The sequence below is a fragment of the Artemia sp. Qi Xiang Cuo genome, chromosome 21 (assembly GCF_049724085.1).
Source record: "Artemia sp. Qi Xiang Cuo chromosome 21, ASM4972408v1, whole genome shotgun sequence".
Taxonomy (NCBI): Eukaryota; Metazoa; Arthropoda; class Branchiopoda; order Anostraca; family Artemiidae; genus Artemia; species Artemia sp. Qi Xiang Cuo.
The window spans coordinates 33,815,322-33,841,286 of record NC_142814.1 but is presented as its reverse complement, the minus strand read 5'-3'; the positions used below and the strand labels follow the sequence as shown (position 1 = coordinate 33,841,286).

The 25,965-nt window shown below is 32.7% G+C and overlaps 1 protein-coding gene across 1 annotated transcript in view; it reads right to left on the bottom strand.

The window, feature by feature from the left end:
- enc (R3H domain containing protein encore) overlaps window positions 1-25,965 on the bottom strand; it is a 277,287-nt gene that overhangs the window by 123,142 nt on the left and 128,180 nt on the right. The window contains exons 6-7 of the mRNA XM_089106565.1: window positions 14,324-14,419; window positions 8,115-8,278 (exon numbers count right to left, since the gene is read on the bottom strand). Coding sequence (XP_088962691.1) covers window positions 8,115-8,278; window positions 14,324-14,419 — 260 coding nt within the window. The remainder of the gene's footprint in view (window positions 1-8,114; window positions 8,279-14,323; window positions 14,420-25,965) is intronic.

Below are 25,965 nucleotides of genomic sequence, written 5' to 3'. Positions count from 1 at the left end.
GTTCTCTTAGAAATAATATTTTTCACTTCTATGTCTGAATCTATTCGCTTAAATGTCCGGGTTGGTGTTTGGTTAGGTTAGGTTAGCTAAGTTAGGTTAGGTTAGCTAAGTTTTGTTAGGTTAGCTAGTAAACATTTCTCCATGTTTAAGTTAGGTTAGGTTAGGTTAACTTATCATGAGCGCTCATGATAAGCTAACCTAGCCTAACTAAAGCATGGTACAAAGTCGACATGGGTGGATTTTCCGGCGAGTATGGTTAGGTTAGGTTAGATCAAGTTAGGTTAGGTTAAGTTAGGTTAGCCTACTTACGCGCGCATACGTAGGCTAACCTAACCTAACCTAACTTAACCTAACCTAACTTGATCTAACCTAACCTAACCTAACCTAACCACACTCGCCGGAAAATCCACCCATGTCGACTTTGTACCATGCTTTAGTTAGGCTAGGTTAGCTTATCATGAGCGCTCATGATAAGTTAACCTAACCTAACTTAAACATGGAGAAATGTTTACTAGCTAACCTAACCTAACTTAGCTAACCCAACATAACTTAGCTAACCTAACCTAACCTAACCAAACACCAACCCGGACATTTAAGCGAATAGAGTCAGACATAGAAGTGAAAAATATTATTTCTAAGAGAACTTTGTTTGCTTGTTCAGTAAAAGTAGGTTAGTATTAAGGTAAAATGTCTTTACTTTGATGAGAAGGTTTTTTAGTGTTAAGCAAAACTTGCTACTTCTGACAGAAAAGTTGTTATCACAATCAAAAATGTTACTTCTACGAACAAATTTGGTATATTTGGTGGAAAATTTGCTAGTTCAAATAGAAAAATTGTTTTTACTTTTGAAAAATATTATTTCTAAGCGAAATTTGTGTGTTTTCATTAAGAGTATGTTAGTATTAAGGTAAAATATCCTTACTTTGATGTGAATGTTTGTTAGTGTTAAGAAAAACTTGCTATGTCTGACAGAAAAGTTGCTACTACAATCAAAAATTTTACTTCTAAGAACAAATTTGGTATCTTTGGTAAAAAACTTGCTATTTCGAATAGAAAAAGTGTTATCACTGACGAAAAATATTATTTCTAAGAGAAATTGTTGTTTGTTCAGTAAAAGTAAGTTAGTATTAGGGTAAAATATCATTACTTTGATGAGAAGGATTGTAAGTGTTAAGCAAAACTTCCTACTTCTGACAGAAAAGTTGTTATCACAATAAAAAAATGTTACTTCTATAAAAAAATTTGATATCATTGGTAGAAAACTTGATAGTTCGAACAGAAAAAGTGTTATCATTGACGAAAAATATTATTTCTAAGAACAATTTGTGTGTGTTCTGTAAAAGTATGTTAGTATTAAATTAAAATATCGTTACTTTGATGAGAATGTTTGTTAGTGTTAAGCAAAACTTGCTACTTCTGACAGAAAAGTTGTTATCACAATCAAAAAAATGTTACTTCTATGAAAAAATTTGGTATCTTTGCTAGAAAACTTGCTAGTTCAAACAGAAAAATTGTTATCAGTGATGAAAAATATTATTTCTAAGAGAAATTTTTGTTTGTTCAGTAAAAGTATGTTAGTATTAGGGTAAAATGTTGTTACTTTGATGAGAAGGTTTGTTTGTGTTAAGCAAAACTTGCTACTTCTGACAAAAAAGTTGTTATCACAATCAAAAAATATTACTTCTAAGAACAAACTTGGTATCTTTGGTAGAAAACTTGCTAGTTCGAACAGAAAAAGTGTTATCACTGACGAAAAATATTATTTCTAAGAGAAATTTGTGTGTGTTCAGTAAAAGTATGCTAGTATTAAGGTAAAATATCATTACTTTGATGAGAATGTATGTTAGTGTTAAGCAAAACTTGCTACTTCTGACAGAAAAGTTGTTATCAAAATCAAAAAATGTTACTTCTATGAAAATATTTGGTATCTTTGGTAGAAAACTTGCTAGTTCGAACAGAAAAGTGTTATCAGTGATGAAAAATATTATTTCTAAGAGAAATTTTTGTTTGTTCAGTAAAAGTAAATAAAAGTTCAAATAGGGATAAAATCCTTTTAATAGACAGTGATGATAGTGTGGATAATTTCGGAGTGTGGTCTCCGAAATTATTTCAGTAAAAGTATGTTAGTATTAAGGTAAAATATCATTACTTTGATGAGAAGGTTTGTTTGTGTTAAGCAAAACTTGCTACTTCTGACAGAAAAGTTGTTATCACAATCAAAAAATGTTACTTCTACGAAAAAATTTGGTATCTTTGGTAGAAAACTTGCTAGTTCGAACAGAAAAAGTGTTATCACTGATGAAAAATATTATTTACAAGAGAAATTTTTGTGTGTTCAGTAAAAGTATGTTAGTATTAAAGTAAAATGTCGTTACTTTTATGATAATGTTTGTTTGTGTTATGTAAAACTTGATACTTCTGACAGAAAAGTCGTTACCGCAATCAAAAAATGTTACTTCTATGAAAAAATTTGATATTTTTGCTAGAAAACTTGCTAGTTCGAACAGAAACAGTGTTATCAGTGATGAAAAATATTATTTCTAAGAGAAATTTTTGTTTGTTCAGTAAAAGTATGTTAGTATTAGGGTAAAATGTTGTTACTTTGATGAGAAGGTTTGTTTGTGTTAAGCAAAACTTGCTACTTCTGACAAAAAAGTTGTTATCACAATCAAAAAATATTACTTCTAAGAACAAATTTGGTATCTTTGCTAGAAAACTTGCTAGTTCGAACAGAAAAAGTGTTATCACTGACGAAAAATATTAATTCTAAGAGAAATTTGTGTGTGTTCAGTAAAAGTATGTTAGTATTCAGGTAAAATATCATTACTTTGATGAGAATGTTTTTTAGTGTTAAGCAAAACTTGCTACTTCTGACAGAAAAGTTGTTATCACAATCAAAAAATGGTACGTCTACGAAAAAATTTGGTATATTTGGTAGAAAACTTGCTAGTTCGAACAGAAAAAGTGTTATCACTGACGAAAAATATTATTTCTAAGAGAAATTTCTTTGTGTTCAGTAAAAGTATGTTAGTATTAAAGTAAAATATAGTTACTTTGATGAGAATGTTTGTTAGTGTTATGCAAAACTTGCTACTTCTGACAGAAAAGTTGTTATCACAATCAAAAAATGTTACTTCAATGAAAATATTTGGTATCTTTGGTAGAAAACCTGCTAGTTTGAACAGAAAAGTGTTATCAGTGATGAAAAATATTATTTCTAAGAGAAATTTTTGTTTGTTCAGTAAAAGTATGTTATTATTAAGGTAAAATTTCATTAGTTTGATGAGAGGGTTTGTTAGTGTTAAGCAAAACTTGCTACTTCTGACAGGAAAGTTGTTATCACAATAAAAAAATGTTACTTCTATGAAAATATTTGGTATCTTTGGTAGAAAACTTGCTAGTTCGAACAGAAAAGTGTTATTAGTGATGAAAAATATTATTTCTAAGAAAAATTTGTGTGTGTTCAGTAAAAGTATGTTAGTATTAAGGTAAAATATCGTTACTTTGATGAGAATGTTTGTTAGTGTTAGGCAAAACTTGGTACATCTGACATAAAAGTTGTTATCACAATCAAAAATGTTACGTCTATGAAAAAATTTGGTATCTTTGCTAGAAAACTTGCTAGTTCGAACAGAAAAAGTGTTATCATTGATGAAAAATATTATTTCTAAGAGAAATTTTTGTTTGTTCAGTAAAAGTATGTTAGTATTAGGGTAAAATGTTATTACTTTGATGAGAAGGTTTGTTAGTGTTAAGCAAAACTTGCTACTTCTGACAGAAAAGCTGTTATCACAATCAAAAAATGTTACTTCTAAGAAAAAATTTGGTATCTTTGCTAGAAAACTTGCTAGTTCGAACAGAAAAAGTGTTATCATTGACGAAAAATATTATTTCTGAGAAAAATTTGTGTGTGTTCAGTAAAAGTATGTTAGTATTAAAGTAAAATATTGTTACTTTGATGAGAATGTTTGTTAGTGTTATGCAAAACTTGCTACTTCTGACAGAAAAGTTGTTATCACAATCAAAAAATGTTACTTCTATGAAACAATTTGGTATCTTTGCTAGAAAACTTGCTAGTTCGAACAGAAAAAGTGTTATCATTGATGAAAAATATTATTTCTAAGAGAAATTTTTTTTTGTTCAGTAAAAGTATGTTAGTATTAGGGTAAAATGTTGTTACTTTGATGAGAAGGTTTGTTAGTATTAAGCAAAACTTGCTACTTCCGACAGAAAAGTTGTTATCACAATCGAAAAATGTTACTTCTAAGAAAATATTTGGTATCTTTGGTAGAAAACTTGCTAGTTCGAACAGAAAAAGTGTTATCACTGACGAAAAATATTATTTCTAAGAGAAATTTGTGTGTGTTCAGTAAAAGTATGCTAGTATTAAGGGTAAAATATCATTACTTTGATGAGAATGTTTGTTAGTGTTAAGCAAAACTTGCTACTTCTGACAGAAAAGTTGTTATCATAATAAAAAAATGGTACGTCTACGAAAAAATTTGGTATCTTTGGTAGAAAACATGTTAGTTCGAACAGAAAAAGTGTTATCACTGACAAAAAATATTATTTCTAAGAGAAATTTCTGTGTGTTCAGTAAAAGTATGTTAGTATTAAGGTAAAATATCATTACTTTGATGAGTGGGTTTGTTAGTGTTAAGCAAAACTTGCTACTTCTGTCAGAAAAGTTGTTATCACAATCAAAAATGTTACTTCTAAGAAAAAATTTGGCATCTTTGGTAGAAAACTTGCTAGTTCGAACAGAAAAAGTGTTATCACTGATGAAAAATATTATTTCTAAGAGAAAATTGTGTGTGTTCAGTAAAAGTATGTTAGTATTAAAGTAAAATATCATTACTTTGATGAGTGGGTTTGTTAGTGTTCAGCAAAACTTGCTACTTCTGACTGGATAGTTGTTATCACAATCAAAAAATGTTACTTCTATCAAAGTATTTGGTATCTTTGGTAGAAAACTTGCTAGTTCGAACAGAAAAGTGTTATCAGTGATGAAAAATATTATTTCTAAGAGAAATTTTTGTTTGTTGGTTTTTGGGGTGTGTCGGGGGGCCTTGGGGGGCCTTGGGGTTGGGTGTCCTTGGGTGGGCTTTGTGGGGACGGGGGGGCCTGGGGCCTTTGGGGATCGGGGGGTTCCTTCGGGTTGGGGATTACTTTTTCTATCATCCATCGAAAAATTAGAATTGAACTTTAAATTTCTTTAAGTCTTTGTGAAATATAGAACTGAAGTGGAAGATTTTTGTTTTCTCTGGAGAAATTAGAATTGAAGTGTGTTCTTTGTTAAAGTTCAGAAGAGAACTTGAACTTTTCTTCACATCGTTGAGAAAATTTGGAACAGTATTTTAAATTTTTCATCCCTTTGAGAAAAATCTGAACTAAAGTGGAAAATTTTTATATTATTTGAAAAAATAGAATTGAATAAAAACTATTTTCTTTTTCATTGAGAAAATTCAGAAGAGAACTTGAACTTTTCTTCACTTCATAGAGAAAATTTAAAATTGAAATAGAACTGCTTATCCTTCGAGAAAATATTCACAGCTATGATATAGCTTTTTCTATCTACTATGGAAAAATTTAGAATTTGTAAAATTGGTTTAAGAAGTATATTAAGAAAAGAACTTGTTCTGAAATGCCTTTGAAAAGTATTGCTTGGTGTTGGAGCATTCAAAAAGCTGTAAAGTATAGTTGTGGGTGAAAAAGATAAGTACTTCAAGTTGGAAAATAGGTTTAGGAGGGACATTAATACAGTAACGGGCACTTTAATTTTCTTAGCAATATATGTGTGTTTGTCGAGGTATCCAAATAGAGGTTAAGTATGGTTTTGTGTGTATATTATAATTACTCAATGTTGGAAAATGAGTTGAGGTGGGTCAATGGGAATGTTACTTACCCTAAAATGATAAATGTCTAGTGTTTCTAATTTTATTAGTAAACACAATTCTGTCATGTGTGTATGAGGCTGAAAAAGATAAGTACTTCAAGTTGAAAAATGGATTTAGGAGGGACATTAAGAAACTAACTTGCTCTGAAATGGTCTATGAAAAGTATTTCTTGGTGTTGAGGTATACAAAAAGCTGTAAAGTATAGTAGAGTGTGAAAAAGATAATTACTTAAAGTTGGAAAATGGGTTTAGGAGGGACATTAAGAAAATAACTTGCTCTGAAATGGTCTTTGAAAAGTATTTCTTGGTGTTGAGGTATCCAAAAAGCTGTAAAGTATGGTTGTGAGTGAAAAAGATAAGTACTTCAAGTTACAAAATGGGTTTAGGAGGAAATTAAGAAATTAACTTGCTCTGAAATGATCTTTGAAAAGTATTTCTTGGTATTGGGACATTCAAAAAGCTGTAAAGTATAGTTGTGGGTGAAAAAGATAAGTACTTCAAGTTGCAAAATGGGTTTAGGAGGGACATTAAGAAAGTAACTTGCTCTGAAATGGTCTTTGAAAAGTATTTCTTGGTGTTGAGGTATCCAAAAAGCTGTAAAGTATAGTTGTGGATGAAAAAGATAAGTACTTCAAGTTGGAAAATGGGTTTAAGAGGGACATTCAGAAAGTAACTTGCTCCAAAATGCCTTTTGAAAGGTATTTCTTGGTGTTGAGGTAAACAAAATGCTGTAAAGTATAGTTGTGGGTGAAAAAGATAAGTACTTCAAGTTGGAAAATGGGTTTAGGAGGGACATTAAGAAAGGAATTTATTCCGAAATAGTTTTTGAAAAGTATTTCTTGATGTTGAGGTATCCAAAAAGCTGTAAAGTATAGTTGTGAGTGAAAAAGATAAGTACTTCAAGTTGTAAAATGGGTTTAGGAGGGACAATAAGAGAGTAACTTGCTCTGAAATGGTCTTTAAAAAGTATTTCTTGATGTTGGGACACTCAAAAAGCTGTAAATTATAGTTGTGGGTGAAAAAGATAAGTACTTCAAGTTGGAAAATGGGTTTAGGAGGGACATTAAGAAAGTAACTTGCTCTGAAATGGTCTTTGAAAAGTGTTTCTTGGTGTTGAGGTATCCAAAAAGCAGTAAAGTATAGTTGTGGGTAAAAAAGATAAGTACTTCAAGTTGCAAAATGGGTTTAGGATGGACATTAAGAAAGTAACTTGCTTGTCTTAGTCGATTAAGTCATTCTATGCCCATAAATGAATTCCCGTCATGACCTTCTGATAGGGTTCTACCGATTATGTAATCAATTTCTCAGAAATCCATTTGTCCTAGTTGATTACGTCATTCTATGCCCATAAATGTATTCCCGTCATGACCTTCTGATAGGGTTCTACCGATTATGTAATCAATTTCTCAGAAATCCATTTGTCCTAGTTGATTACGTCATTCTATGCCCATAAATGGATTCCCGTCACGATCGCCTTATAGGGTTCTACCGATTATGTAATCAATTTCACGGGAATTCTCTCCTTTCGATTACGCAATCAATATATCTCTTCCCCACCTTCCCCTTAGAAACATCAAATTAATTCCCCTTTCTTGAATCAATAATTCCCCTTAGAAACAACAAATTAATTCCCATTTCGTGACATATCAATCAATCTTGACATCACCTGTCAGACATTATTAAACTTCACCTGAAAACAATTTGATTAATGACTGACAGCACAGGTGTTCCAAATTCCCAATCGCTTTAATTAACCACGTGTTCTCCCTAATGACTCTATGCACATGGCCAAAACAACAACAACAACATCGACCTTGGAAATTTAGGTCAATGACCCCATTAACCACGTGTTCTCCCTAATGACTCTATGCCCAAATTTGGTGCCCCGTTCGGATCAATAGGGGCATTTCTACTTATATCAGACGAGCAGCAAAATGTGCAAAATAAGTCAATTTCCTTGTCAATTTAAAACAGGAATACATAATGAAACGTATTAGAATATACTCTGTGAGAAAAAGAAATTCTATTTTTCAGTATAAATTGTAGAGCTAACCAATTCCGCCCACCGTAAAAATTAAGAGGGTTGAAAGAAGTTCAGAATTTTCGTATGGGGGATATGACATGCTACCGAAAAGTGTCTAGTCTTTCCAAGTAGAATTATCAGCTTCTAACCATTGAAACGTGATGTATTCTTTTGACAGAATGAAATGCTACTCACCTCTCATCAAGATCAAATTGTCTTTGTTTTGCTTTTCCTATCGTGGCCGAACTTAGACGCCACATTAATTGTTGTTCATCACAATAATGATCGTAATTATCTTGCTCAGCAGAAGAAGAACAGTAATCTTCTACAACACCAGCGTCACAAGACGACCATGATCTCTGAAAATAATAACAAATGACCAGTGTTTTACTCTTTGGGTAAATGTCCCCTCCCATCTAAATCCAGTGAATCCAACTAAATTCCCACGCATTAAGCACTCCCCGAAGTGCTGAGCAGTAGCGTTTTTCAATTTTTTATTAATAAAATATGTTCACTAGGCACAAGTTATCAGAAAAAGAAGTCTCACTAAAGGGCTGGGCACACGTAGCTGATTTCGGGAACTGATATCCAAATCAGCGCCGATTTTAAAAAGAAATCGGCGTCAATTTGAGCTTGAAAAGTTTTCTAGTTTTCAGCGCTGATTTACAAAATCAGCGCCGTTTCTCATCATGATTATCACAAAAAAATAGGGATAGAAATAGTCAGCCAGAGATGTCTGTGGTGAAAGACCCCGCTACTGAGCTGAGAACTAAACTGAGAATTAAGCTGAGATCAATCATGCAACTACTAATAAACCCCAGTTGACTATTTGTGTCCATGATTTTTGTTTTGAAAATCTCGCGCAATAAATTTTCTTTCAACAAATTTTTCTTACCGCTATCGTTTGTCCACTGAGCAGCTGAAATCGGTTCCCGAAGTCAGCTACGTGTGCCCAGCCCTTAAGGCACTAACTCAAAGCGGGCTTTTGGAACACCTACTCGCCATTTCGAAGTCTCATAGGATCATTACTGTAATTTACAATATTTTTAAGGTAGCTAACTTATTTTTACATTTTGTCTAATTATTCCCCCCCCCTTTCCTAAAAAAAATGGCCTGGTCTCACTTATTCCACCAGCGTTCCAAGACACTGAATTAATTAAGTGTTTCTTATTCAAGTCCTTAATTCAATAATTAACTAAAAAACTGTTTTTTCATATGAAAGTAAATAGCGATATTATAGCTTTAAACGAACAGAAATTATTAGGTATACGAGGTGAGCTGCCCACTCTTTACGCTAATGTTTTATAATGCTTTAAAAATACTTTTTATTCCGATTGGATGTTCCTCTTGTTTGACCAAAGAATTAGGCTAAAAAGTCGAGCTTTTGCATACAGATTGGAGGTCGAGGAGGCGAGAGCCACTACCATAAGCCAAATAATTTCTGTTAGTTTTGAAATTTAATGTTTTTCTTTATTTTCATATTGAAAAACTTGTTTATATTTAGTTTCTGTTTGTTTTTAATACAATAGGCATTCCGATTTCCGAGGAGGAGACCTCTCCCTCAAATCTGACTCTTTAAATAAAAAATAAATTTTTGCGAAGGAAAGGGCTTATTCGGCGTACTTGCCTTTCAAAGTAAAGTATAATTACCCAAAATAAACTATTATCTCCGCAATTTGAAGCGACCTTTTGCGCCTTCAGGCCTCGTACTTCCTATATACAGCTGCATATTATATTTTCAGATTATATATATTGTTATTATTTGTACATTATATCATGTATCTGTTCGAAGAATACATATGTTACTTTTAATGAAGAGAGACCAGAAGTTAAATCCGTAATCATTTAAATATTCATTCACTTCGTAAGAAAACCAGAAATTTTATATTTTTTAGATATTTTCGTAGAGTGCTTTTAGAACTCTCAGACTTGTTGAATTTCGCTAAATAATTTCCATCAAGATCATACATTATCTTTGGGTGCCTTAATTCATAGTTCTAAAATTATGCATATTTTTTTGTGCTAATAGCTTTTAATGATCAAGTTTAAAATTGATACATTCTGCATATTCAGAATCAGCCAAAACTTGTTTTTTTAGAGTTTCGGTTTAAATTGAAAAGGGTTGCTCTTTACTTGAAGTGTGTTACTACGAACTATTTGATCCAATGCTCTCTTAAATGTGAAAGAGGGACGATACTTCCTCCTTAAATCTCATTCTAAATTAAAGTTTAATATTTGTAAGAAGACTCTTCCAGAATATCAACTATTCTTTAAAAAAAAACCTTTTTAATAAGGGGTATAGAAATAGGGCCATCATTTCCACAGTTATTAGGGTGAATTCTTAGAAACAATTTTTTTTTATATTGATATTTCCTATGGACGTCAGTAAGAGGGCAATGTCCCTCGGGAAACAATAAGACATTAAGCAATGTATATATATAGAAAATGAGAGAGATTCCCATTGTTACGCGTGTAATTGAACCCTCGTGTAACTAAATCCTAAGCAACTAAACCCATGCAAACCAACCCCAGTACAACTGAACCACAGTGCAACTGAACCCTCGTGCAACTGAGAACCCTTGCAACTGAACCCTCGTGGAACTGAACCCCATTTAACTGAATCCCCGTGCAACTGAATTTCCGTGTAACTCAGCCCCATTTAACTGAACACCATGTAACTGAACCTCCGTACAACCGTACCCTCGTTTAACTAAACCGTCGTGCAACGGAATCCCATTTAACTGAACCCACGTGACGCTGAATCCCCGTGCAACTCAAACCCATTTCACTGAATCTTCGTGCAACTCATCCCCCGTACTCACTTTTTCAGTTTTCTACAAATATGAGGCAATATCCAGGGGCAAAACACAAATTGGAATCTTTACTTGTTCTATCTTGTTGTAATTGTTTGTTTTTTAAAGTCATGAAACAAATGCCTTTCAAGATCATCCATAAAAATTGTTTTATTTTCACAAAAAAAAACAACTAAAATTGGACGTCACAAACCATTAAAGCCATATTTATATATTCGTTTTTATGTCTGTTAATGGAGGTTCCCTCGGCCCTGTCAACATACTGTGATGGTTTTTTATAACTTTTCTTTTTTGTTATTCTCACTTTGTGATATTTTCTCTGCTCATAGTTGTTAGCGTTTGGTTTGGAAAAGGCTAATTACCTGTTTTGGCGGAGGGGCGAAACACGAGCTATTTCCGTTTTGTAGGAATCTTTTGGTATGAATTTTTCCAGATGAATCAGACCTTTCCTGAATGTTAAGTAATAAACATCAGTGTTGAAAATTTTTGAACTTTGTAAATTTAGATTACAAAAAGGGCTAATAGATAATAGATTCGCCATGGCATTCAATAAGATCCATGAAATCTAATTAAAAGGGAGCAAACACAGATCGGATCGGGTTTTTATGCCGATTTCAAATATACAAATTTCATCAAGTTTAGTGTCACCCATAAAAAGTTACGAGCCTGAAAATATTTGCCTTATTTTTGAAAAGGGGGGAAAACACCCCCTAAAGTCATAGAATCTTAATGAAATTCGCACTTTCAGATTCAGCGTATCAGATGACCCTGTTGTAGAGATTTAAAGTTCCTATATGGAAAGATGTGGAATTTTGTATTTTTGTTCTGCCAGAAGAAAGATCACGGATGTTTTTTTATTTGTTTTTTTTTTTTTTCTTCCCAGGGGTGATCATATCGACCCATGGGTTCTAAAATATTGCGAGAGAGCTCCTTCAAACGGAAATCTAAAGTTCTAGTGCCCTTTTTAAGTTACCAAAGACTTCGGAGGGCAACTAGGGTCCCTCCCAAGCTCACCTTTTTCCCAAAGTCACAAGATCGAAATTTTGAGATAGCCATTTTGTTCAGCATAGTCGAAAAATCTAATAACTATGTCTTTAGGTGAAAAAATGACCCGCCACAGTCCCCTGGGTGAAAGGCTGCAAGTTATGAACTATGCCCATTGTTTACATGTATAGTATTTGTTATTGGGAAGTATACAGCTATTTTGGAGGGAGGGAGATGTCTGTGCTTCGGGTAGATTCCTAAGGGGAGAATCTGCCTTTGCGAGGGAAATTTCTGATGAGTGAATATTCTAGGGGAAATGTTACACTGGGAAGTCTTGACAGAATTACTATACGACATTCTTTTTAGTTGTCTTACATTCTCTTTGCCATATTTTTATATGGAGATATTCGGGGGGATTATCCGGGGGTTTTTTCCGCACATTTTGATTTCTGGGAAATAATTTCCGCGGAAGGGGGTATTTCTTGAGTTATCAAGAAACCGATTATAGATTAAAGTCTTAATCCAATAAAAAATGTTAAGGAGAATTTTTCAGGGTGAATCGTCCACAAGCAATTTTACAGAGACGGGGGGGGGGTATTTTCAGCGAGGAAGAAACTGTCTGGAGGGAATTTGACAGGGGGGATGCACTTTACGTTGGATTAGATTTAAACGCAGGAGTTCCGTGAGGGGGAGGGATATATTACATAATAGGGTGAGCCAGATTTACGGGCATTATTTGAAAAACGAATAAAAATTATGCCATATGTGAAGGGTCGTCCCCTCCTCAATACCTTATTCTTTACGCTAAAGTTTGACTGTTTACCAAAATTGAAACACAGGGGTTGTTTAATTAGAATAGGAAGCTTTTTTAAAAGCGCTAATAGCTTTCGCGCAAACAGCAAGGTATTGAGGAGGGGCGACCCTTCATATCCGGAATAAATCTGCCAAAACTAATATGCAAATCGTGTTTTGATTTTTCATGCACGGTTAGCCAAAATCGAACCTGCATTAGTTGAAAAACGTTCAGAAATTAAATAAAAAACAAGTTTTTTTTTACTGAAAGTAAGGAGCAACATTAAAACTTAAAACTAACAGCAATTATTCCGTATATGAAGAAGGCTATTCCCTCCTCAACGCCTCACTCTTTACACTAAAGTTTGACTTTTTTTTTACCACTCTACTTTTAAAAAAACAAAAAACTTTAGCGTAAAGAGCAAGGCGTTGAGGAGGGGACAGCCCCTTTCATATACGGAATAATTGCTGTTTGTTTTAAATTTTAATGTCGCTCCTTACTTTCAGTTACAAAACTTGCTTTTTAAAAATTCAATTTCATAAAGACGATACTTTTGTCAACATATGAAGAACCGTGTATATTGCAATTGTATATGTCTGGTTTATATACAAAGTAAGACAGGAGACAAAAATTAACGAACAAGAGAGAAGTGAAAAATTATGGTATACAAAGTAATATTTGGCAAAGATAGTCACTAGTGATAAATCACTAGGGGTGACACCATGATTGGGTGATTTTCGGGAATTCGGGGATGCAAATTTTTTTTGGGGTGACACATAGATTTTCGGGGAAAGTGCAAGCCCTGCTTGAGTTCTAATCAGGAAAATCGAAATACATAACCACACGAGAAAAGAAAAGCTCCGACTTTGTGGTTGACGCAATAAAGAATTGCCGCAAAATTAATTCAAAGTCAACTAAACGCCGAAGCCTCTGCTGGCGGTGGTGCGCGTTCGGCGCACCAGTGGCGTTGCGACTCTTCGGTAGCAGTCACCCGGGCCTCTCGTCGGTGGCGTTCGGTCGATGCACCGGCGTGGCGCCGGGGTCTAGACATAACATGCACACTCTGAGTCTTTCTGAATCTGATGTTGTGATTTTTATTATAATTGCTTTACTTTTTGGGGGTATTTTGGTGCATCCCCTTTTTCAAAAAACAGGCTTACTTACTCAGGCTCTTAACTTTTGATGGGTAACATTAAACTAAATGAATTATATTTATTTGGGATTAGCATAAAACATTTTTTTTGTATTAATTGTTTTGAAAACTTTTTTTAGAGTTTCGGTTTTTACTGGGCCGAGTTCCGCCTTAAAAACAGTTCGTTACCACAAAATGTTTGACCTACTAAAAAAGGACTTTTGAAACGTGAACAATTATAAATAGAGAAGGAATTGGGCGGCATATGCGCCTGATTCTATGTTGGGGTGGTTGAGTTAGGAGGAGATAAAGAACTAAAAGACAGAAAAATACTGGTTAATAAAATGAGAAATATAAAAACTTGTTGGATTTTTTTTTAATCTTGCGGTTTTGAGAGGGGAAGCTAGAGTCCTAAATATTTCCGGATATGTGTTTACAGTACACTTACTTTTTTTGGATCCTTGTCATACATTTCTGCACGTGTGTTCACCTTTAAATACCAATTCTAAGCATAGAAAACTTGGAAGAGTTGTATATTAGACCCTGAGGAAATATGACCTAAGCTTAAAATGTGATCTTTAGGGGTTCATAACAAATTCTACTAAAACTGAAAAGATTCTTAGATAAATGTTTTGTGCTTAGACAAGTTTCCCTTTAAATAAGCAAAACTGAACTAACTTACATTCTTATCAAAACTCCGTGTCTGTACTCTGTCGAAGCTCCCATCTTCATAACTATTGCAACTTCGAGATTCAAGACTTAGCTGATGATTTGGAGACTAAAACAATAAAGAAAATATTAAAATCTATGGAAAGGGGTATTATTTAATGCTTATATTTCAAAGGCTGTTCATTTACAAGTATGGACTATATTGAGAAGCATAAACACTGAATACGTTTTCTGGGTTTATTTTGTGATTTAAACCTCGTTTTAGGCAGGGCATATTTTTCTTACTGCAATAAAAATGGCAAGAAAATATCTCCACCAAACTCTCTATTACCCAAGTCTTTATGAGAGCAAAATATGGAGATATAAATATGCATGACCCAATTTTTTCAATTTTGAAGCTGTCAGGAAGAAACCACTTGCTACATATATTTTATTATTTTGAAACCTGTTATAAGTAGGGAGGCCTTATTGACTCGTGACGGGGCACCATACATGGGCATAGAATCCATGTTTTTATGGTTTTTCTCACTGAGGATGTTTTTTCATGGTTTTTCTCACTCTTGATGGATGTTTCTTGGATGTCAAGACAATTGCTGGATGTTCCTTGGATGTCAAAAACAATTGCTGGATGTTTCTTGGATGTCAACAACAATTGCTGGATGTTTCTTGGATGTCAACATAAGTTCACATCAACAATTGCTGGATTATTGATCGAGTCTATCGGGAGAGGATCAATGACACCTCTTTCAAGGTCAATTTGTTTGTTGTTTCTAAGCGTATTGATCGACTCTAATGGGACAGGATAATAACAAGGTGACATCATCAAATAAGGAAATTTCAATATTGTAATATTCTTATCCGAGAGTTGAAAATACAGACAGGAAAAGATAACTGATTGACACAATCTCTCCATGAGACAAGATAAATTTGAAAGTAGAAACGAAAATGGTAAACCATATGAGGGAATGCTAACTCCTATTAAGAGATACATACTATTTTTTTTATTAGGGTGGTTCTCAACTGTGTTCGGTATAATATACAACTACCATTTGAACAGTGTTATAAGGTCCCCTACCCGAACCCCAAAGGCCCCACGGGCCCCCAAAGGCCCCCACAGGCCCCCAAAAGGGCCCCCCAGGCCTCAAAGAGCAACCTCTCCCTCCCTTCCCCATCCCCTCCCAACCTATCACCTCTTCCCTCCTCCCCCTCCCCTTCCCTCCCCCCGTTTTTTAATACATTTTGTGCGCGCAAGTGTTTTGATGTTTCAAAGTTCATTTTGGGTCTTTTTCGTTGAAATTCAAGAGTTGGATTATTTCAGTAGTGTTTTCTCGCAGTTTACCATGTAGCTGTTACATTCTCTTGATGTTTCAAAGTTCATTTTGGATCTTTTTCGTTGAAATGCAAGAGATGGAATATTTCAGTAGTGTTTTGTCATGGTTTACCTTGTCACTGTTACATTCTCTTGATGTTTCAAAGTTCATTTTGGATCTTTTTCGTTGAAATGCAAGAGTTGGATTATTTTAGTATAGTTTTGTCGTGGTTTACCATGTCACTGTTACATTCTCTTAACGTTTCAAAGTTCATTTTGGATCTTTTTCGTTGAAATGCAAGAGCTGGATTATTTCAGTAGTGTTTTCTCATGGTTTACCTTGTCACTGTTACATTCTCTTGATGTTTCAAAGTTCATTTTTGATTTTTTTTTAAATGCAAGAGTTGGATTATTTCAGTAGTGTTTTCTCATGGTTTACCATGTCACTGTTACATTCTCTTGACGTTTCGAAAATCATTTTGGATCTTTTTCGTTGAAATGCAAGAGTTGGAATATTTCAGTAGTGTTTCGTCGTGGTTTACCATGTCACTATTACATTCTCGTGACTGTTTTATACTCATTTTGGATCTTTTTCGTTGAAATGCAAGAATTGGAATATTTCAATATTGTTTTCTCGTGGTTTACCATGTAACTGTTACATTCTCTTGACGTTTCAAAGTTCATTTTGGATCTTTTTATTTAACATTAAAGAGTTAGATTATTTCAGTAGTTTTTTGTCGTGGTTTACATGTCACTGTTACATTCTCTTGATGTTTCAAAGTTCATTTTTTATTTGTTTTTAACGAAAGAGTTGGAATATTTTAGTAGTGTTTTCTCATGGCTTACCTTGTCACTGTTACATTATCTTGATATTTCAAAGTTCGTTCTAGATCTTTTTTGCTGAAATGTAAGAGTTAGATTTTTTCATTAGTGTTTCCTAGTGGTTTACCATATTGCTAGTACATTCTATTGATGTTTCAAATTTTTGTTTTTATCTGTTTTTTTGAAATGAATGAGTTGGTTTATTTAATTAGTGTGTTCTCATGGTTTACCTTCTCACTATTATATTCTCTTGATGTTTCAAAGTTCATTTTGGATCTTTTTCATTGAAATGCAAGAGTTGGATAATTTAAATAGTGTTTTGTCGTGGTTTACCATGTCAGTGTTACATTCTCTTGATGTTTCAAAGTTCATTTTTGATCTTTTTCTTTGAAATGCAAGAGTTGGAATATTTCAGTAGTGTTTTCTCTTGGTTTACCTTGTCACTGTCACATTCTCTTGATGTTTAAAAGTTCATTTTGGATCTTTTTCGTTGAAATGCAAGAGTTGGAATATTTCAGTAGTGTTTTGTCGTGGTTTACCTTCTCACTGTTACATTCTCTTGATGTTTAAAAGTTCATTTTGGATCTTTTTCGTTGAAATGCAAGATTTGGATTTTTTCAGTAGTGTTTTGTCGTGGTTTACCTTGTAACTGTAACATTCTCTTGATGTTTCAAAGTTCATTTTGGACTTTTTTTTTCGTTGAAATGCAGGAGTTGGAGTATTTCAGTAGTGTTTTCTCTTGGTTTATCCTGTCACTGTTACATTCTCTCGACGTTTCAAATTTCATTTCGGATCTTTTTCGTTGAAATGCAAGAGTTGGAGTATTTCAGAAGTGTTTTCTTATGGTTTATCTTGTCACTTTTACATTCTCTTGATGTTTCAAAGTTCATTTTGTATCCTTTTCGTTGAAATGCAAGAGTTGGATTATTTCAGTAGTGTTTTGTCGTGGTTTAAAATTTCACTGTTACATTCTATTGATGTTTCAAAGTTCGTTTGGGATCTTTTTCGTTGAAATGCAAGAGTTGCATTATTTCAGTAGCGCTTTCTCATGGTTTACCTTCTCACTATTACATTCTCTTGAAGTTTCAAAGTTCATTTTGGATCTTTTTCATTGAAATGCAAGAGTTGGATTATTTCAGTAGTGTTTTGTCGTGGTTTACGATTTCACTGTTACATTCTCTTGACGTTTTAAAGTTCATTTTGGATCTTTTTCAATGAAATGCAAGAGTTGGAATATTTCAGTAGTGTTTTGTCATGGTTTACGATTTCACTGTTACATTCTCTTGACGTTTTAAAGTTCATTTTGGATCTTTTTTTTTTAATTAAAAGAGTTAGAATATGGCATTAGTGTTTTCTCATTGTTTACCTTGTCACTATAACATTCTCTTGATGTTTCAAAGTTCATTTTGGATTTTTTTTTCGTTGAAATGAAAGATTTGGAATGTTTCAGTAGTATTTTGTCGAGTTTTATCATGTCAATGTTACATTCTCTTGATGTTTCAAAGTTCATTTTGGATAATTTTCGTTAAAATGCAAGAGTTGGATTATTTCAGTAGTGTTTTGTCGTGGTTTACCATGTCACTGTTACATTCTCTTAACGTTTCAAAGTTCATTTTGGATCTTTTTCGTTGAAATGCAAGAGTTGGATTATTTCAGTAGTGTTTTCTCATGGTTTACCTTGTCACTGTTAAATTCTCTTGATGTTTCAAAGTTCATTTTGGATTTTGTTTTTTAAATGCAAGAGTTGGATTATTTCAGTAGTGTTTTCTCATGGTTTACCATGTCACTGTTACATTCTCTTGATGCTTCAAAGTTCATTTTGGATCTTTTTCGTTGAAAAGCAAGAGTTGGATTATTTCAGTAGTGTTTTGTCGTGGTTTACATGTCACTGTTACATTCTCTTGATATTTCAAAGTTCATTTTGTATTTTTTTTTTGAAATGCAGGAGTTGGAATATTTCAGTAGTGTTTTCTCATGGTTTACGTTGTCAATGTTACATTCTATTGATGTTTCAAAGTTCATTTTGGATCTTTTTCGTTGAAATGCAAGAGTTGGATTATTTCAGTAGTGTTTTCTCATGGTTTACCTTCTCACTGTTACATTCTCTTGATGTTTCAAAGTTCATTTTGGATCTTTTTCGTTGAAATGCAAGAGTTGTAATATTTCAGTAGTGTTTTCTTGTGGTTTACCATGTCACTGTTACATACTCTTGACGTTTCAAAGTTCATTTTGGATCTCTTTCGTTGAAATGCAAGGGTTTTAATATTTCAGTAGTATTTTGTAATGGTTTACCTTGTCACTGTAACATTCTCTTGATGTTTCAAAGTTCATTTTGGATTTTTTTTCGTTGAAATGCAAGAGTTGAAATATCTCAGTAGTGTTTTCAGATGGTTTACCATGTCACTGTTACATTCTCTTGACGTTTCAAATTTCATTTTGGATCTTTTTCGTTGAAATGCAAGAGTTGAAATATCTCAGTAGTGTTTTCTCATGGTTTACCTTGTCACTGTAAGATTCTCTTGATGATTCAAAGTTCTTTTTGGATCTTTTCCGTTGAAATGCAACAGTTGGATTATTTCAGAAGTGTTTTGTTGTGGTTTATTATGTCACTGTTACATTCTTTTGATGTTTCAATGTTCATTTTGGATCTTTTTCGTTGAAATGCAAGAGTTGGAATATTTCAGTAGTGTTTTCTTGTGGTTTACCATGTCACTGTTACATTCTCTTGACGTTTCAAACTTCATTTTGGATCTCTTTCGTTGAAAAGCAAGGGTTGGAATTTTTCAGTAGTGTTTTGTAATGGTTTACCTTGTCACTGTTACATTCTTTTGATTTTTCTAAGTTCATTTTAGATTTCATTCGTTGAAATGTAAGAGTTGGCATATTTCTGTACAGTTTTCTTGTGGTTTACCTTTTCACTGTTACATTCTCTTAATGTTTCAAAGTTCATTTTGGATTTTTTTTCGTTGAAAAGTAAGAGTTGGAATATTTCAGTAGTTTTTTGTCGTGGTTTACCATATCACTGGTATATTTCAGTTGTGTTTTCTCGCGGTTTATCTTGTCACTGTTACACTCTCTTGATGATTCAAAGTTCATTTTGGACTTTTTTTTCGTTGAAATACAAAGATGGAATATTTCAGTAGTGTTTTGTCGCAGTTTACCTTGTCACTGTTACATTCTCTTGATGTTTCAAGTTCATTTTGGATTAATTTCGTTGAAATGTAAGAGTTGGAATATTTCAGTAGTGTTTTGTCGTGGTTTATGTTGTCACTGTTACATTCTCTTGATTTTTCAAAGTTCATCTTGGATGTTTTTCATTGAAATATAAGAATTGGAATATTTCAGTAGTGTTTTGTCGTGGTTTACCTTGTCACTGTCACATTCTCTTGATGTTTCAAAGTTCATTTGGATTTTTTTTATTGAAATGTAAGAGTTGGAATATTTCAGTAGTGTTTTGTAGTGGTTTACCTTGTCACTGTTACATTCTCTTGATGTTTCAAAGTTCATTTTGGATTTTTTTCGTTGAAATGTAAGAGTTGGAATATTTCAGTAGTGTTTTGTCATGGTTTACCATATCACCGTTACATTCTGAAGATGTTTAAAGCTTCTTTTTGGATTTTTCGTTGAAATGTAAGAGTTGGAATATTTCAGTATTGTTTGTTGTGGTTTACCTTGTAACTGTTATATTCTGAAGATGTTTGAAAGCTCATTTTGGATTTTTTTTCGTTGAAGTGTAAGAGTTGGAATATTTCAATAGGGTTTTCTCTTGGTTTACCATGTCAATATTACATTCTTTTGACGTTTCAAATTTAATTTTTGATCTTTTTCGTTGAAATGCAAGAGTTGAAATATTTCAGTAGTGTTTTCTCATGGTTTACCTTGTCACTGTAACATTCTCTTGATGTTTCAAAGTTTATTTTGGATCTTTTTCGTTGAAATGCAAGTGTTGGATTATTTCAGTAGTGTTTTGTCGTGGTTTACCATGTCACTGTTACATTCTCTTGATGTTTCAAAGTTAATTTTGAATCTTTTTCGTTGAAATGCAAGAGTTGGATTATTTCAGTAGTGTTTTGTCATGGTTTAAGATTTCACTGTTACATTCTCTTGACGTTTTAAAGTTCATTTTGGATCTTTTTCAATGAAATGCGAGAGTTGGAATATTTCAGTAGTGTTTTGTCGTGGTTTACCTTCTCCCTGTTACATTCTCTTGATGTTTCAAAGTTCATTTTGGATCTTTTTTGTTTAAATGCAAGAGTTGGAATATTTCAGTAGTGTTTTCTCATGGTTTACCTTGTCACTCTAACATTCTCTTGATGTTTCAAAGTTCATTTTGGATTTTTTTTTTAGTTGAAATTAAACAGTTTGAATTTTTAAGTAGTGTTTTGTAGTGTTTTATCATGTCAATGTTACATTCTCTTGATGTTTCAAAGTTCATTTTGGATAATTTTCGTTGAAATGCAAGAGTTGGATTATTTCAGTAGTGTTTTGTCTTGGTTTACCATTTCACTGTTACATTCTCTTAACGTTTCAAAGTTCATTTTGGATTTTTTTCGTTTAAATGCAGGAGCTGGATTATTTCAGTAGTGTTTTCTCATGGTTTACCTTGTCACTGTTACATTCTCTTGATGTTTCAAGGTTCATTTTGGATTTTGTTTTTGAAATGCAAGAGTTGGATTATTTCAGTAGTGTTTTCTCATGGTTTACCATGTCACTGTTACATTCTCTTGATGCTTCAAAGTTCATTTTGGATCTTTTTCGTTGAAAAGCAAGAGTTGGATTATTTCAGTAGTGTTTTCTCGTGGCTTACCATGTCACTGTTACATTCTCTTGAAGTTTCAAAGTTTATTTTGTATCTTTTTCGTTGAAATGCAAGAGTTGGATTATTTCAGTAGTGTTTTTTCGTGGTTTACATGTCACTGTTACATTCTCTTGATATTTCAAAGTTCATTTTGTATTTTTTTTTTGAAATGCAGGAGTTGGAATATTTCAGTAGTGTTTCCTCATGGTTTACGTTGTCACTGTTACATTCTATTGACGTTTCAAAGTTCATTTTGGATCTTTTTCGTTGAAATGCAAGAGTTGGAATATTTCAGTAGTGTTTTGTCGTGGTTTACCTTCTCACTATTACATTCTCTTGATGTTTCAAAGTTCATTTTGGATCTTTTTCATTGAAATGCAAGAGTTGGATTATTTAAATAGTGTTTTGTCGTGGTTTACCATGTCACTGTTACATTTTCTTGACGTTTCAAAGTTCATTTTGGATCTATTTCGTTGAAATGCTAGAGTTGGAATATTTCAGTAGTGTTTTCTCATGGTTTACCTTGTCACTGTTACAATCTCGTGATGTTTCAAAGTTCATTTTGGATTTTTTTTCGTTGAAATGCAAGAGTTGGAATATTTCAGTAGTGTTTTGTTGTGGTTTGTCATGTCACTGTTACATTCTCTTGATGTTTCAAAGTTCATTTTGGATTTTTTTTCATTGAAATGCAAGAGTTGAAATATCTCAGTAGTGTTTTCTTGTGGTTTACCATGTCACTGTTACATACTCTTGTCGTTTCAAAGTTCATTTTGGATCTCTTTCGTTGAAATGCAAGGGTTTTAATATTTCAGTAGTGTTTTGTAATGGTTTACCTTGTCACTGTAACATTCTCTTGATGTTTCAAAGTTCATTTTGGATCTTTTTCGTTGAAATGCAAGAGTTGAAATATCTCAGTAGTGTTTTCTCATGGTTTACCGTGTCACTGTAAGATTCTCTTGATGTTTCAAAGTTCATTTTGGATCTTTTTCGTTGAAATGCAAGAGTTGAAATATCTCAGTAGTGTTTTCTCATGGTTTACCTTGTCACTGTAAGATTCTCTTGATGTTTCAAAGTTCTTTTTGGATCTTTTCCGTTGAAATGCAAGAGTTGGATTATTTCAGTAGTGTTTTGTTGTGGTTTATTATGTCACTGTTAAATTCTTTTGATGTTTCAATGTTCATTTTGGATCTTTTTCGTTGAAAAGCAAGAGTTGGAATATTTCAGTAGTGTTTTCTTGTGGTTTACCATGTCACTGTTACATTCTCTTGACGTTTCAAATTTCATTTTGGATGTCTTTCGTTGAAAAGCAAGGGTTGGAATTTTTCAGTAGTGTTTTGTAATGGTTTACCTTGTCACTGTTACATTCTTTTGATTTTTCTAAGTTCATTTTAGATTTCATTCGTTGAAATGTAAGAGTTGGCATATTTCTGTACAGTTTTCTTGTGGTTTACCTTTTCACTGTTACATTCTCTTAATGTTTCAAAGTTCATTTTGGATTTTTTTTCGTTGAAAAGTAAGAGTTGGAATATTTCAGTAGTGTTTTGTCATGGTTTACCATGTCACTGGTATATTTTAGTTGTGTTTTCTCACGGTTTACCTTGTCACTGTTACACTCTCTTGATGCTTCAAAGTTAATTGTGGATTTTTTTTCGTGGAAATGCAAGAGATGGAATATTTCAGTAGTGTTTTGTCGCAGTTTACCTTGTCATTGTTACATTCTCTTGATGTTTCAAATTCATTTTGGATTTTTTACGTTGAAATGTAAGAGTTAGAATATTTCAGTAGTGTTTTGTCGTGGTTTACATTGTCACTGTTACATTCTCTTGATTTTTCAAAGTTCATCTTGGATGTTTTTCATTGAAATATAAGAATTGGAATATTTCAGTAGTGTTTTGTCGTGGTTTACCTTGTCACTGTCACATTCTCTTGATGTTTCAAAGTTCATTTGGATTTTTTTTATTGAAATGTAAGAGTTGGAATATTCCAGTAGTATTTTTTAGTGGTTTACATTGTCACTGTTACATTCTCTTGATGTTTCAAAGTTCATTTTGGATTTTTTTTCGTTGAAATGTAAGAATTGGAATATTTCAGTAATGTTTTGTCGTGGTTTACCATATCACCGTTACATTCTGAAGATGTTTAAGGCTTCTTTTTGGATTTTTCATTGAAATGTAAGAGATGGAATATTTCAGTAGTGTTTGTTGTGGTTTACCTTGTAACTGTTATATTCTGAAGATGTTTCAAAGCTCATTTTGGATTTTTTTTCGTTGAAGTGTAAGAGTTGGAATATTTCAATAGTGGTTTCTCTTGGTTTACCATGTCAATATTACATTCTCTTGACGTTTCAAATTTAATTTTTGATCTTTTTCGTTGAAATGCAAGAGTTGAAATATTTCAGTAGTGTTTTCTCATGGTTTACCTTGTCACTGTAACATTCTCTTGATGTTTCAAAGTTTATTTTGGATCTTTTTCGTTGAAATGCAAGAGTTGGATTATTTCAGTAGTGTTTTGTCGTGGTTTATCATGTCACTGTTACATTCTTTTGATGTTTCAAAGTTAATTTTGAATCTTTTTCGTTGAAATGCAAGAGTTGGAATATTTCAGTAGTTTTTTCTAGTGGTTTACCATGCCCCTGTTACATTCTCTTGATGTTTCAAAGTTAATTTTTGGATCTTTTTCGCTGAAATGAAAGAGTTGGAATATTTCAGTAGTGTTTTGTCATGGTTTACCTTGTCACTGTTACATTCTTTTGATTTTTCAAAGTTCATTTTAGATTTTATTCGTTGAAATGTAAGAGTTGGCATATTTCTGTACAGTTTTCTTGTGGTTTACTTTGTCACTGTTACATTATCTTAATGTTTCAAAGTTCATTTTGGATTTATTTTTCGTTGAAATATAAGAGTTGGAATATTTCAGTAGTGTTTTGTCATGGTTTACAATGTCAATGGCATATTTTAGTAGTGTTTTGTCATGGTTTACCTTGTCACTGTTACACTCTCTTGATGCTTCAAAGTTCATTTTGGATTTTTCTTTTCGTTGAAATGTAAGAGTTGGAATCTTTCAGTAATGTTTGTTGTGGTTTACCTTGTAACTGTTATATTCTGAAGATGTTTCAAAGGTCATTTTGGATATTTTTTTGTTAAAGTGTATGAGTTGGAATATTTCAGTAGTGTTTTGTCGGTGTTTACCTTGTCACTGTTACATTCTCTTGATGTTTCAAAGTTCATTTTATATTTTTTTTTTATTGAAATGTAAGAGTTGGAATATGTCAGTAGTGTTTTGTCGTGGTTTACCTTGTCATTGTTGCATTCTCTTGATGTTTCAAAGTTCATTTTGGATTTTTTTTTGTTGAAATGTAAGAGATGAAATATTTCAGTTGTGTTTTGTAAAAGTTTACTTTTTCACTGCTACATTCTCTTGGTGTTTCAAACCTCATTTTGGAATTCATTCCTTGAAATGTACGAGTTGGAAAATTGTGTAATTAGGAATATTTAAAATTAGGAAAAATTAGGAATAATGTAAAATTAGGAATATTTCACTAGAGTTTTGTCGTGGTTTACCATGTCACTCTTACATTCTATTGATGTTTCAATGTTCATTTTGAAATTTGTTTGTTGAAATGTAAGAGTTAAAATATTTCAGTAGTGTTTTGTCGTGGTTTACATTGTCACTGTATTTTTCCCTTGATGTTTCAAAGTTCATTTATAATTTTTTTTTCGTTGAAATATAAAAGTTGGAATATTTCAATAGTGTTTCGTTATGGTTTACCTTATCACTGCTACATTCTCTTGTTGTTTCAAAGTTCATTTTGGATGTTTTTGGGTTGAAATGTAAGAGTTGGAATATTTCAGTAGTGTTTTGTCATGGTTTACCATGTCGATGTTACATTCTCTTGATGTTTCAAAGTTCATTTTAAATTTATTTCGTCGAAATGTAAGAGTTGAAATATTTCAGTAGTGTTTTGTCGTAGTTTACACTGCACTGTTACATTCTCTTGATCCTTCAAAGTTCATTTTGGATTTTTTTCATTGAAATGCAAGAGTTGGAATATTTCAGTAGTGTTTGTCGCAGTTTACCTTGTCACTGTTACATTCTCTTGATGTTTCAAAGTTCATTTTGGATTTTTTTGTTCGTTGAACTTTAAGAGTTGGAATATTATACTAGTGTTTTGTCGTGGTTTACATTGTCACTGTTACATTCTCTTGATTTTTCAAAGTTCATCTTGGATGTTTTTCATTGAAATATAAGAGTTGGAATATTTCAGTAGTGTTTTGTCGTGGTTTACCTTGTCACTGTTACATTCTCTTGATATTTCAGAGTTCATTTGGATTTCTTTATTGAAATGTAAGAGTTGGAATATTTCAGTAGTGTTTTTTAGTGGTTTACATTGTCACTGTTACATTCTCTTGATGTTTCAAAGTTCATTTTGGATTTTTTTCGTTGAAATGTAAGAGTTGGAATATTTCAGTAGCGTTTTGTCGTGTTTTACCATATCACTGTTACATTCTGCAGTATTTCAAAGTTTATTTTGGATTTTTCGTTGAAATGTAAGAGTTGGAATATTTCAGTATTGTTTGTTGTGGTTTACCTTGTAACTGTTATATTCTGAAGATGTTTCAAAGTTCATTTTGTATATTTTTTCGTTGAAGTGTATGAGTTGGAATATTTCAGTAGTGTTTTGTCGTGGTTTACCAAGTCACTGTTACATTCTAAAGATATTTCAAAG